This window comes from Chaetodon trifascialis, chromosome 21 (genome assembly GCF_039877785.1).
Source record: "Chaetodon trifascialis isolate fChaTrf1 chromosome 21, fChaTrf1.hap1, whole genome shotgun sequence".
NCBI lineage: Eukaryota > Metazoa > Chordata > Actinopteri > Chaetodontiformes > Chaetodontidae > Chaetodon > Chaetodon trifascialis.
The window spans coordinates 2,269,135-2,284,035 of NC_092076.1; the positions used below are offsets into that span (position 1 = coordinate 2,269,135).

At 47.4% G+C, this 14,901-nt stretch overlaps 1 protein-coding gene across 3 annotated transcripts in view; it reads left to right on the forward strand.

The window, feature by feature from the left end:
* The window catches only part of LOC139349289 (glutamate receptor ionotropic, delta-1-like), a 397,115-nt gene that overhangs the window by 358,783 nt on the left and 23,431 nt on the right, over positions 1 to 14,901 (forward strand). For all 3 annotated transcript variants that reach the window (XM_070989916.1, XM_070989918.1, XM_070989919.1), the window contains 5 exons: positions 3,469 to 3,570; positions 5,281 to 5,403; positions 5,797 to 5,871; positions 5,973 to 6,315; positions 8,770 to 8,908. In XM_070989916.1, the coding sequence (XP_070846017.1) occupies positions 3,469 to 3,570; positions 5,281 to 5,403; positions 5,797 to 5,871; positions 5,973 to 6,315; positions 8,770 to 8,908 (782 nt within the window). The remainder of the gene's footprint in view (positions 1 to 3,468; positions 3,571 to 5,280; positions 5,404 to 5,796; positions 5,872 to 5,972; positions 6,316 to 8,769; positions 8,909 to 14,901) is intronic.

Here is a 14,901-nt window from a genome sequence, read left to right on the forward strand (position 1 = left end):
AAGGCAAAAGTCTTCAAAGGACCCTTCAGGAAACAGGAGTGACGTGAGAGAGGAAGAAGTATGCTCTGAAAATGTTGTTTTATTCAAATGTCGCCAAACTCCTTTCAAAGTAAATTAGACTTGTTATTATCAAGTTCAGATTCGGTGCAATTTAGAGTCTCCAAAGCCCAAAATGTTGCCGTGGTGTGAGGAAGCCACCAAACATCAGTCAGACTTCAATACTGTAATTTTATTTCCACAACAGTCTTATCTTTTATTATTCATTAACAGCGCGGTCGGGGACACTGAAGGCATCCTGAAAACTATAAAGTCCCATTTCTGCCCTCCAGACAGCTGAAAGTCCTCCGACGCGTTTTCCCGTCACTCCGAAGCCTCGTTGCAGATCCAGAGGGAACAAAGAAAGAGGCTCATCCCTGCCGGGTACAACCGCTTCAGTCTTACTACATCTTCTTCTTCTTCTTCTTCTCTCCTCTTGGTTGATTCCGGTGGCCATTCTGATGGTTCATCAGTTCAAGTGAGACAGAAGATAGAGCTCATTTATCTGTGTGTGTGTGTTAATGAAGGCCATCGCACACACATAAAGAAAAAGGAGGGACTGAGATCACTGAAAGGACAGCAGTGCTGAGAATAGCTCCCTGATTATTAAACAAGCGCTCCCTCTCTCTGTCTGTTTCTGTCCTCCGCCTCCTTCCTCTCGTCTCCATTTACCCTCGTTCTCGCTGCCTCTCCGTCATCCTCAGCTCGCTCAACGCCTCCTCCGCAATGCTTCACTTTTCTTCTTCTGTTCCTGTTTGTCTGGAGGGTCTGAGGATATGTGATGCAGACCTTTGAGACAAATTTGTGGTTTTGCGCTACGTGGAGTACAAGAAGTGTCTTCCCACCGCCAGCATCCAAACCCAGCCCGCCCTCAACAGAATGATAGCATACTATGCTACTATGTTAGCATGTTACAGTGTTAAATAGTATATGATGCACGGCATAGAAACGAGTAAGACGACTGTACGTGATGAAGACGCTGCTAACTCATCAGGCAGGCTCCAGCTAACATGCTAAAAGGCTAACTGTTTCATGCTAACATTAGCATGCGACTCCAGAGTTTCACTGCTGTGATGATAAGCAGCTTTTGTTTTAAAGATCTCTTCATTGTTCAGGAGCCTGATGTTTTCTTGCACAGTTGTTCATTTTTGTGAGAGTTTGCCTTCAGAACCAGGACGCCTGCAGGGTTCAGTTCCCAGTATTCCCAGTCTGTCCCCAGCTGCACTGCTTCACCCAGTGTAAACTATACAGGTTGTATTTCTGCAGCGTGAAAGCAGCACTGATGGATGTTAAACACAGAGCAGGGCCGTGATTCCACATCAGCTTCAATTTTCTTATTTATGTGGATTTTTTCTGATCAATAAAAGCGAATCCGGCAACAGCGTGCATTTATCAGAGAGCCTATGCTGCCACCAGAGCTTCATACACACACTCTGCTGTGTTATATCTAACAGCAGCGTCTTCATTAGCAGAGCGATTTGTCTGAGGCGTCCCAGCCGTGTTAGTGATGTGTGACTGTACGACCCGGCAGGCTGTTTACGGCTCTGCAGACTGTACGAGAGGCAGACAGCACGTTCAGCTCAACGACACTAATGAAGACACTCTGTCAGAGATTACACAGCGTGTTCGCATTAACTGTCAGCGAACATGTATCAGAGCGAGGCTGATCACTTTTATTATCACTGACCCGTTTTTATTGCATTGATTCTTTTCGTCTTTTTACGTTGATGCATGAAACTGTCTGTGAACTGATCAGTTTAATTATGCAAAAGCAAAGCAGACAATGAGTCGAGGATTGGCGTGCTGTTAACGACAGGTTTTCTCACAAGGCGCTCAATGTGTGCAAACACTCGACCGACGCTGTGTGGATTAATGGTACAGAGACGAGCCCTCACCCATCAGCAGCCCACCTAATCAATACACTGTGTGTGTGTGTGTGTGTGTGTGTGTGTGTGTGTGTGTGTGTGTGTGTGTGTGTGTCAGCATCAAACAGCAGCTCCAGCTCATGTTTGAGCAGACACACCGACAACAAACAGGAATAAGACTATTTTATGTTTGTGTGTGTGTTTCCACGGTGACCGGGATGCTCTTTATCAAAGCGGCGCACACACGCAGAGCCGGGCACGAACGCTGCTGTTATGTAACGCACACACATAAGCTGCGATGCCAAAATGACCCGGTGACAAAAACAAGTCACTAAAAATCAAAGTGGAAATGCAGCCTGCTGTGACGGAGCTTTGGTAACGAGCTCCCGTCCCCGCTGGCGCAGACGTTTCTGCAGCTCCACCACTCACAAACTGTGAAGCATCCAAAGCCGGCGTCAGACGTCTGCTCAGACCTGTTGTCTTGTTGCACGAGTTCCTGATTTCACTCCAAATTGAGACAAATTTGCTGTCCGGCTGCTTGTGTTCAGACAACTTTTAATGTTTCACAACTGTTTTTCTTTCCCACAGTGAGCCGCTGACAGCACTTTTAAAATGAAAAGCTGCTTCTGGCTCTGACATCAGGTGTCATAACGGCACACAAACAGCACCCAGACAGTCACATTAACAGTGAGAAACGCTGAAATGTGATTTGTGTGCTTTGATTCAGTTGCCTGCTGACATCTGTGAGCAGGACAACTCGAATTCAGACGTGATCTTCACGGTGACAGACTGCTGCTCTGGTCCAGGGGAGTTTGGAGCTGAATGCTAACATCAGGCTTTAGCAACCATAATGTTTACCATGTCGCTGAGGCTGATGGGAACCCGATCTCTAAAGCCACGCTGCTAAAACTGACACTGTTTTAAGATCATAAATCAGAAATGTCAGACACTGACAGGACGGCTGTGAAGGGACCGTGAGCTGTGATCAGGAGTGATTTCTAAGCTTCTTACACATCGTGAAGCTTTTACCTGTGAAAGGCTCATGATGTTGTGTTGTGAGGACATTGTGCTGCACATGTGGAACATTACCTGCTGTCTAACACACACACACACACACACACACACACACACACACACACACACACGCACACAGTGTCTGCAGATGAAGTCACAGCGCTTTGGTTTCGTGTTTGGGCCTTTGTTGGAGAGGACAGTATTTTTTTTTTCTAATCAGGTCAGCTCCTTTTGTGTGTGTCTGAAAAGCTGATGAATGAAAACATGCCGAGTGGCTCGTTGGCATGTTTCACGGACGTCTCTTCATTTTTCCTGCCTTATTCATGGCGCTTGGCCTAATTTGCAGCAGGTACTCAGAAACATGAAATGGAGTGAGATGGTGAATAAACTGCCGCCGGTGAGCTGCAGAGCCTTCGCTTCATTGACGGCCGCCGTGCGTGTTGTGTTCACTCCTCTTTGTCTCTCTGAGGACCTTTGACTCACAAACAAATGAAAGCATTCAAAGTGCCGTCGACGCCTCCGTGCTGAACTCTGTTTTTCTGTTTTTCTGCAGCTCGCCACGTGGGACTCAGTCCACGGGCTGAACGGCAGCCTGAAGGAGAGCCGCATAGAGAACGGCATGCAGGGAGTGACGGTCAAAGTGGTCACGTTACTGGTAAGAGACTCATGTCAGACATTTACAGGATGGTCAGTTTCACACGTTCACAAGTCAGATTACGAGCTGCAGTGTCAGTGAAACAAGAAGGACATGAAGATCAGTCCTAATTCATCCCGAAGGAACTTTTGTACCAAGATAATTCATCCTGAAATACAGACACGTGCATATATATAAACTGATAAACTGCGGAAAGGTGCATTTGTGGACCCCTTTTTTTGTTGTTATAATATTACAAACTACAAGGAAAAACAGTGAATAAACTGAGCTGAAAGGCAGACATGTTTGTATATTCACATGCTAAAAGCTAAATATCAGCATGCTAACATCCAATATTTACACGTGTTCACTTATTGTACAGTGGTTAGCATGCTAACTTTAGCATTTAACTAAAAGTATGTGAGTGCAGCTGAAAGTAGAGCCGAGTCGGACTGACAAGCTGAGGTTGATTTGTCCTACAATGGCCACCGTAGTGATTCCCTCTGTGTCGAGCACGTTCATGCTGAAATTCACAAAACTTCACAACTCTGCATCGAGCTTCTGTAAACAAACAAAAAAAGCAGGACTAAAGCTGGAGGTTGGCGGTCGGAGCAGCAGCGTCTGAAGTGATTGCTTGTGTGTCAGTCTGTGAACGTCTTAAGACTCCACGAGAGAAAATAAACTCTGTGATGTTTGCTTCACTTAAACACAAGTTCAGCTCTTGATAAAAATAATCCAGCGCTCCACAGCACAAAATACACTTCAGTGAATCCACAGAAAAATCCCTCAGTCAATAAAGAAAAGCGACTTTGTGCGGCTCAGTTTGTTCTGGGAGCTTTTCTCACTCGTGGCGATTCGTCTGCTCCGTCTCCTCTCGCCCACTCGTGTTTCTCCACCCAGAAGTTTCGACGCTGTTTTTATCTTTGAGGGAGCATCAATCCGGCACCTTGGCTTAAGCGGCGCCTCTGGACTCTGTGATTAGTTTAAGAGATACAAACAGCTGATCCCACAGCAGCAGCAGAGCCTCCTCCTGTGCTGGCGCAGCGCCGCCGAGACGCAGGTCCAACCAAGCAAGACTAATACCTTCACCCTGCGGTTGATCCCCTGCAGCTGCACCTTCCAGCTCCGAGCTGCCAGCTACCGACCGACACGGCGCCGTGGCTCCTGCAGCGGCCACAGACTCACATCACCTGTGCAGGTCTCTCTGCACTCAGCCTTGGACCTTTGGACTGATCATAGGAACCGCTTTTCTTTCACTCTTTGACTGATTCAGCTCGTGTTCTCTCAGCCCCCCGGACCTCTCCTCAGATAGCTCCATGTTCCAGGAACCCCAAGCATCAAGTTATTTACTTTAACTCCACCCCCCCCCCCCCCCCCCCCCGCACATTAGATATTAACCCACGAAGAAGAGAAATTCTTAACACGATGAGTAAACTGAGTGCAGCTGCTTCAGCCGTCAGTGAACGATGTCTCTGGTGTTTAGTGGCCTCATGGATTCATTTATATAGTAGAAGAAGAATGTGAAGCTCTTATATTACACATATAATCTCATGCTCGGGTCTCTCTCTGGAGGCCATTATCAATATTCTTTGCATGAACCTAAACTCATTATTGCTGCGGCACGTTTTCCTCTCAAAGGCTGAAGAAACTTCATCGCTCTCTGTGCTTTTTCTCACTGCTGAGGCTTTTACCCTCGCTAACCCCCCCACCCTCCACCCCCCCTTTCTGCAGGAGGACCCCTTTGTCATGGTGGCAGAGAACATCCTGGGGCAGCCCAAGAGGTACAAAGGCTTCTCCATCGACGTCCTGGACGCCCTCGCCAAGATCCTGGGCTTCAAATACGAGATCTACCAGGTGAGTTCAGGAGTGTCAGACTTCAGAAGAACAACGCCGAGTTCAGCTGCAGATCAAACGCCAGCAGCTGCTGTCTGAAATGCTGCTTTTGGTCGAATATCACAGACTTTGTTTCAGCTGGTTTAAAAATTCAAAGATGAGCTCAGTGCAGAAGAGCTGAGACGCTCCTGTTACTCTCTGTCCATCATATGTGTTAATGTTGTGTCCCTGCATCAGCCTCGTTAGCCCCGCCCTCCTCCCAGTGCTCCCCCAGCCAATCAGCTCCCTCTGTGTCGTCCCCTCATCCACAGCTTTCCTTTTATTTCCTCCTGAGCTTCAGCCTCTGACCTCTGACCTCTGGACGTTGCCTTCAGGCTGTAAATGTGACATAAACTTTATCGATCTCTCCTCCAGGTGGCAGACAGTAAATATGGATCTCAGCTTCCCAACGGCTCGTGGAACGGCATGATAGGTGACCTCATTAACAAGGTAAAACAGGAAGTCAGTGTTCGTTCAGATGAAAAATGCAGCCGGTGGGCGACTATTTAAGATCTGTGTTCTCCACCTGTCTGCCGCCGCTTCCCCTGCAGAGAGCCGACCTGGCGGTGTCAGCCATCACCATCACACCTGAGAGGGAGAACGTGGTCGACTTCAGCAAGCGTTACCTGGACTACAGTGTCGGCATCCTGCTGCGGAAGCCTGAGGAGAAGATCAACATCTTCTCTCTGTTTGCCCCCTTTGACCTCGCCGTCTGGGCCTGTATCGCCGCCGCCATCCCCGTGGTGGGAGTGCTCATCTTCCTGCTCAACAGGCTGCAGGCGCTGCGCTCCTCCTCTACCCAGAATGCACCGCCAGGCCAGCCCACCAACGGCATGGGGTCGGGCACTCTGCACAGCGCCATCTGGATCGTTTACGGAGCGTTCGTACATCAAGGTGAGAGAAATGAGTGTGACTGAGTCCCAGCTCTCACCGACGTCTTCATCACTCCAACTGTCTCTGTTCACTACTTTAAAGTCGCTTTGAAGCCGGATGTGCAAACGATGATCAGTACATTCAAGTGAATTAGCTCGAGGGGGCAAAGAAAAATCCAAATCTCTGCATGAAGTTCATCTTTCGTGAACTTTGACCTCCAACAGCTCGAGCCAGAGTCTAAGATGGAGGAAGCTGACGAGGCTTACTAGCTGTGTATCACCTTCCAGTCTTATTGAAGCTCCTCTGTTAGAGGTTAGCTTGTTCAGAAAGCTGCTGTGACCACGATGGCTGCAGCTAGCATGTTGCTGGGTGGCTAGCCGTTAGCTGTCACAGTGCTGCTGCTGCAGGTCGCAGGTTTGATCCTGCAGTAACTCGTGTTTTTCATGAGTGAATCTCTGAAACTGACCACAGTTCAGCTAAATGTGGCTCTTTTAGTCCTTTATTCACCTTTGCTCCCGTACTTGTAGTCTGTTTGTGGCCTCTGAAGCTGCCACCGTGTCTTCATATTTACTCTCCATCCATCAGACGGACACAAATGGACACTAACGTTCTGCGTCTGTTGGACTGAAGCTACGGAAGCTTTAAGTCTTCAGACTGAACTCCTCGAACCTGAAGTTCCTGTCCCGGTTCAGGTCTGAGTCCTCTGTCCCACAATGCTGCTGGGATGGCGAGCTGGTTTCCTCTGGATGCAGAACTCAAACATCCTCTCAGCTCAGCTGCTCGGCTGAAATCAATCGCAGTGAGAGGAAGATTATCTGCCTTGTAAAGACGGATTTCAGTTTGATTTGGGGGAGTTTTAATTTAGAGCTGTTACACGGATTACACAGCAACAGAAGAGGGAAACAATAATCACAGGAGGATTTGTAGCGTCTGAAATATTCAGCAGAAAACTTTAAAGTGATTAAATGAATTAGTGAGACAGAGCTCCAGGAAATGTCACCGTCAAACAATCAACGCTGCTGTCTCTGTGTGAGCGGCGACGGCGGCTTCAGCAGCTCACGCACACACACGTCCTCCTACTTGTGAGGACCTTCACTGACGGACACTAAACCTCAACCTTGTCCCAAAGCCTCATTCACACCTCAGTCGAGTATTTGAAAAGCTGAAGATCAGATCAAAAGGACACTTTTCTAAAGTATCCTGTCCTCTCTGTTTTCCATATATTCACTCCCGACTTTTTAAAATGTCCTCAACAATTTTCTGTAAAAATCTCATGAAAACGGCAGAGGAAACGTCCTCTTTACCCAAAATGTCCTCACTTTCCGAAAACTTTTTAAAAGTCTCTTCGTTGTCCAGAAGTGTCCTCACTTTTCGAGGGAGTCTCGTTGTTTTACGTCTCCTCACTTTGAAAACACGTCATCACAGCTTCCCTCCGCCAGCTCCATCAGGCCTGATTGTCATGTGACGTGGTGGAGGGATGTCACCTTCAGTCAGGTGGTGAGGTCAAGCGTTTGGCCTTGGCAGGATAAACGTCGTACATCTTAAAGTCCAGTAGATGGCAGTAAAGTACGAAATGTTATTGACTGAGGTGAACATAAACACACACATAAATCACAACATCCACACGTGAACAGACTGATGTTCAGGAAAACGTCCCGACTTTCTGCCCATTGAAACTTGCAGATGTGGACGTTACAGCAGAGTGTCTGTCTCCACTGAGTGTCCTCTAAATGTCCTCACTTTCTAAAATAATCCTTACTTCAAAAACACCACTTTCCAAACGCTGTCCTGTGTCCTTCAGGTATCTGCATGTTTGTTGGTCCTCTGCAGGACCGTCCACAGCGTCAGCAGACTGATGAGACGTCTCATGTAGAGACAACAGTTGATGAAGACATCCTGACTGCGACTGGGAAATTTGCTCAAACTGTCCTCACGTTCCAAAACGTCCTTGTTGTTTGTCAGTGTCATTACTTTCCAAAACTTCTTCAGAACCGTCCTTATTGTCCTCACGGTGAAGGTCTGAACCTCTAATGAGTCCAGGAGCACGTCCACAAACACAAGTGTGTACAAGTGGATCCTCACACATTTTGACAACCATCGTCTAGTGCACACACACACACTTTCCCAGCAGAGACACCCAGCTGCATCTATTATGGTCTGGCAGGTTGCCTGGGAAACCTTTTAGGCCTAACAGGTTGTGATTAGATGCAGCCGCTCAGCTCGCTGTGATGAAGCACTTTTCACCTGCTGTTAGAGTCAGGTGGCAGGTGGTCTCCTGGTCCCTGAGAGCCCCCTTTACCTGAGAGGTCGCAGGTCTGATCCCTCAGTGTGTCATTAACACCTGTGTGATCTGAAACAGCCCCAGCAGCCAAACACAGTTTGACTACACGTAAACGTGCTGGAGAGGGAGGTGCTGATGTCATAGCTGTGTGTGTGTGTGTGTGTGTGTGTGTGTGTGTGTGTGTGTGTGTGTAGGTGGGGATGGCGTGGTCGGCTCGGTGGCGCTCAGGATCGTCATGGGCAGCTGGTGGCTCTTCACGCTCATCGTGTGTTCGTCGTACACCGCCAACCTGGCAGCGTACCTCACCGTGTCACGCATGGACCATGCTATACGGTAAGGTTCATACACACACACACACACACACACACACAGCAGCTCTGTTGGATCAGTGACGATCAGGCAGTAAATAATGAGCGAGCGTCTCCTGGGACTCGTCCTCTGCAGCTCAGTCTTCGTCAGCCGGACTGATGAAGGTTCATTTAGTCTTTATGGTCTCTGAGGTCGCAGAGTCGAGTCCAGCAGAACGAAGTTTATGCTCTCCAGGTTTTTACAGACTCCACAGTGCAGCTGTGAAACCACATCACTGAGGCTTAAATGTGATTCAGCAGCTTAAAAACACATAAACATCCTCCAGTTAAACAGCAGAATGTGTCCAGAGAAATCAGGAAGCAGAGGCTAACACACTCTGATCAGTGAGCTTCACATGTTCATAGGTGTTAGCGCCAGGTGCCAGTCTTTATGCTAAGCTAGGCTAGCATTTCTTGCTCTTGGCAAGAAAATACAGTTTCAATTGTCCCAAAATGTCAAATTGTTCTTTAAAGCTCCACAAAAATAGCATCATTGCTTCCTTAAAGCTAAAGTAGCTAACGTACTGTGGCCAGCATTTAGTTGGTCTGGTTTAAATTCTCCTCACATCCAGACAATTAATGATCAAATGTTCTGATGAGAAATGTCCAGACCGGAGTCTTCCACGAGGTGAGGAAGATGCTCTGCTGAAGCTACAAGATGGCAGAGAAAGTGCAGCCGAAACCTCCCAATGCTAACATGCTAGCTTGACGGCTGTGGGGACTGACTGATGACACTCACTGCACAGCTCTCTGATTGGCTCATCGGGCTCTGTACGCAGTTCATTCGCAGAGGACGCGCTGTCTTCTGTCCACAGAAAGCTCAGACACAGCTGAGCGACGTCTCGTCTCTCAGCAAGACAACTGACTCAACTCAACATGGCCGCCTCTCCGCAGCAGTACGCCGTTAATCACTCATTCAGCCTCAGGAGCTTCTCACGCGTTTGGCTGATTCTGAATCTGAAGGACGGACGTAAACAGACGATCACTCACATCAACGCTTTGCCACGAGGAGAGAGACGCTGAAACCATCTCATTTAACAGCTCCAGGAGTGGACGGCGTAAAGAAGCAGAAGTGGAGCTGATCTCGTTATGAATTAAGAGGGTTGACAGTTCAGCTAAAAAAAGCTCTCAGCGAGAATATTTCTCCATAAAGACACGACACCACAGCGTCCGAGTTCAAGTGTTTAATGCAGCGGGAAAGCAGAAAGTCTCTTGTCTGAGCTCTCCACCCTTTGACCCTTGTGTTGTTCATGAAGAACGCCGTGACCTTAACGCTCATTTCGTGGGAAGCGGTCGTGTGTTTTCAAACTCTGATGCAGATGCTGCGAGGAAAGTGGAGAAAAGTTGTTCCAAAGTTCAGACGTGATTTTCATCATCATTTTCAGATCCTTCTCCTCTGTGAAAGTACTAATACACACTGCGAACACTCCACTGCAAGTGGAAGTCCTGCATTCACAACCTTAAAGTGTTTATTCTCAGCAACACTGACGCATCAGCGCTCACTGACTGTCTGTGATCCGTCAGGTTTGCACGTCGTGGAGTTTTTCAGGTTGCTGGATGTTTAATTCAGTTTGTGCCAGAAAAACTTTTACTGGTTTTAAATTTCAAACTATAGCAGATTAAACTCTGCAGGACGACGACAATGATGATGATGAGGAGGAGAGAAATGAGCCACGAAGGCGAAAACTCCTTCCTCATTTTGTTGTTTTTGTCGAACCACAGTCGCTCGGTTTCACAGCTTCGTGGCCTCAGGTGCAAACAGACGCGGCGCTAACTCGTTCAGCTTAAACCGTAACAGTCGCATCTGAGCCTGCTGCTAATGGCTGTCAACAGTTTAGCTTCTCTGTTAGCAACAAGCACCTGCTGCTGATGGCAGTGCCTCTGTATGCAGAAGAAACCCGCAGTCAGCTGCAAATACTGTGTGCGGCGACTCTGAAACGCTGCACAGTGGAGATAATGACAATGATAATCTTTGTATAGCACCTTCACGACACATGCAGCTCGAACGGCTTCGTATAAAAAAGACAAAATGAACATAAAACCAGAGAAAATGAATGAAAAAACAGGATGGAGGATAAAACCCACTTAAAGATAAAATGAGGATACAAGTGATCAGAACACAAGACTGAAAATAAAAACCCCTGAAGAAAAACAGATAAAATACAACAAACTCATTTTCCTACAGCTTCATCTTCACACCTGTCTAAACCACAGGTGGGAGCATCCGTCCCAGAGGTCTCCATGGGTCCAGAAACTGGACTCTGAAGTCCATTATTTGAGCTGATTTCTATCAGCAAAGTTCATTTAAAAGTTGTTGAAGCCAAACTCTGCGTCTCAGCTAATGTAAGGTTAGCATCCTTCTCCTCTGTGCCTCTGTGACGCTTCACCCATCGTCAGATTGAACGTATGAAAGGTGTCCGGGTGCTGGGTCGGGTGTGGTCCTCGAGTTCAGGTCTGCGAGTGAAGACCTCTGATTCATCAACGCTAACTGATTCAGTTTAGCACAAACTCCCTGAAGGAGTTTTCTAAAGAGTCCAACAAAGAGAAAAAGGAACAGCTTGAATTTCTTTTCCCTCCCTGAGCTGCAGTTCGACTCTGATAACCTCAATGAAAAGTTTAGCAGCAGAGAATAAACTCTGCACTAACGTCTAATCAGCAGCTTTCATTACAGCGAACCGGCTGAACTCAGACATGAATCATGGCGGACCGTAATTCAAAGTTCCAGGCACGCAGAGCTAAACACCGGCTGTGTTTCACAGGGTAAAAAGCCATAATTTCACGACGAAGCAACCTGGAAAACAAGAAAGTTTTGTCAAGGTTTAAGCCTGCTGCCCGGTCCATCAGCTGTGTGCACGATGAACAGATTCAGTCCTTGTTTGATTTGTCCTCAGACGGACGCTCACATCACCTTTAAACTGCGCTCAGATCAGCAGGTGCATCCACGCTGTTGACAGATCTCGAACAGATCTGTGTGCTGGAGTTTGATCCTAACGAGCGACGCCGTCGTTTAGATCAACGTTCAGCCGCTGCCACATTAAGTCTCCAACTGCTGGTTCATTTAGAAACCACTGAAGCTCAGCTATTAGAAATAAAAATGTTTTCGCTTCTGGATCTGTTTTTAATGACAAGCAGGAGCTTAATGGAGTCTACACCCACCACGCTGTGACAGAAGAGTCCTCAAATCCAATATGGTGGCTCAGCTTCACTTGAATCCACTGGATTCAGACCGCTGGCCTGTTTGAGCGCCATCAGACATTGTGACACGCTGCACCGTCCTCAGCCTTTTGTTCCCACGTTTGCCGACTTGTGTCTTTCCATCATAAATCTGTCGTCCCCAAACTGAAGACATCATCTGGATCCTTCGCTCGATCTGACAAAGTTTCCTCCAGCTGCCCGTCATCAGCGTCCCTGCGAAGTGTAATCAATCACATCGTGTGAAAAGGATCGATCGCTTGGACAAACACGTTGACCGTAGATCACAGGGAGCTGCAACGGACGCCACATCCTGTCTTTTGTCCTTATTCATTGGTCCATGAGGTGAGTCTACGTTCAGTCCACATCCCCCTGATTCAAGCTCCAGACTCGGGACGTCCTCAGTCTGAAAAGCTCTTGTTAGCGGCTTTAAAGGTGTTCATGACGCTGGTGAACGGAGGCTTTAACCGATGGATTCTTCAGGCGTGTGTGTGTGAAGCTCTTTGTTCCCACAGATCTTGATGTGATCTGACGTCACAGTCCTGAAGAGGTTTAAGTGGGGTCAACAGTGCTGATGAGTTCTTCGCTGGAGGCTGAAGATCAAAAGTAGCATTTCTTTGTTGTTGTGCGTTTCGCTCGAACATCAAAGTCCGAACCATCTTTTCATCTCAGGATTCAACCGTCGTCGCTGCCGTGTGACCGGCGGGATCACACGAAGCTCTGCTTAGATTCATGAGACTCAAACGGCCTCTGAGGACGTTTGTTTGGTGGACACCAGCTTCATTTACATGTACAGCATGTGGCGGACGCTCACATGTACAGAGCGACTGTGAACGCCACACAGCATTCATGATTGGACGCAGTTTGAAGTGAAGGCGCTCAGATGATCAGCTGATTGAAAGCGTGAGGCTAAGATAAAACAACACGTCTGCTCTGAAGATTAAAAACTGCTCGAGATTTCTCCTCACGACCCAAACAAACATCAGAACAAACAACAAACGATATTTCAGCTCCGAGATCATCCAGAAACATCGCAGAGGAAAGTAAAGGCAGTTTCAAAGCTTTCAAGTCTTCGCTTCAGGACTGAATCAAACATGTGAGGAACAAAGCACACAGAGCAAACTGTACTCTGCTTTGTTTTCCTTTCATGCGTCTTCCTCAGTGCCGGAGCAGCGATGAAGAAAAGTGAAGCTCTGCGTTCATCTGTTCTTGGCGTTGGGAGGTCGGTCGGGTTCTGTTGTTTCAGCGCCTTCAGTCACTGCTGAGGGCTGAAATAACTCATCAAATGAGTCGTGGACTACGCAGGTTGAGGGACAATGATGTGATGCTGCTTCGTCCTCAATCCCATAGTATCATTTAACAGACGAGGGAACAACACGACTCGGAGTGTTTTCCATCACATGAAATGACATCTTTGCTGTCGTAGAAATACAAAACCTTCACTTCTGAGCAAATGTAAACTCGGACTCCTGAAAGCAGCTGATTTGTGTTCAGGCTGTGATTTCCTGACAGACTCTCCTCAGTTTTCTCTGTGCCAATCAGACGGACGGGTGGATGAGCCACTTTGGGCTTCATGTCAAGTGAAGCTCAGCGACAGCAGAAGAAGACCAGCAGCACCAGACACCAGAAATGTGTCGCCTGAGAGAAAAGTAATGCACGTCTCTCAGGTTTGAATGCACGAGGACACACTCAACACAAAGGCGGGTGGATCATCCTGTTTTTCTCTGTTTATCTTGTGTCTGAATAAAGGATGTTATATCTCATTTGCCGTCTGCAGGCGAAACAACAGGCACTTCATCTCGGCGCTGTGACGCAGCAGCTCCGTCCTCCTCTGTCTTTTCTCCTCTGAGAATCAAATCCAAGATGACATTTTCATTAGCAAATCCCCGACGCGTCGCTCTGTGTGGGGCGATTTATTCAGCAGTAAATGCTAAGTACAAGACGGCTTTTATGGACATTCAGTGAATGCTGAAGTGGGGATTTGCATTTGATGCAGACTTCTTTAAAGGCCCATCAGACGGCACAGTTTCCTGTTGTTACTACGACCAACCTCACAGAAACATGAAGGTTTTATCGATCGTGACATCCAACCATAGAAACTGTGAACAGACGTTCGCTTCTAAAATCACTCTTAGCATCAATTAGCGTGGATGCACACAAATATTCAAACGAGATGAAGCTTTATTCTCAAAGCTGGACAGCGTGGACATTTCTTTCACGTCTAATTTCAACTTCCACGACTGAAAACTGCAAAAAAACAAATCAAACAACAACAGCTAATACAGCTAACGTGGTTAGCATCTCTGAAGCTAATGATGAATGATGTTGTTAGTTTGATCCGTTCGGTTCAGAGGCAGCGGACTCACCTGTTCGACCCGTAACTGGTGTGTTTTTATGTAGATCTGTGTGTGTGCGTGTGTGTGTGTGTGCGTGTGTGTGTGCGTGTGTGTGTGCGTGTGCGTGTGTGTGCGTGTGTGTGTGTGTGTGTGTGTGTCGTCGCTGAAGGACTGTGCTTAGAGACCATCCTTTGAAGAACAGCCACTTCTGTGTGACCCGATGCTTTTCAAACTCTAGTGTTTCCTCTTTCTGTTCAGCTTATTTGAAACAGTGTTATTTGGACTCAAGTGGCCTCAAACGACAGCAGACCTGAAAAATACCACGTCCACCATCTGCAGAGGACAGGAAACAGAGACAGGCAGAAGGACAGAGGACATGAGGAAGTGAAGATAAAACCAGACGGCTTTAAAAGATCTGAAACTTTCTAAAACGCATGAGAAATGCAGTCAA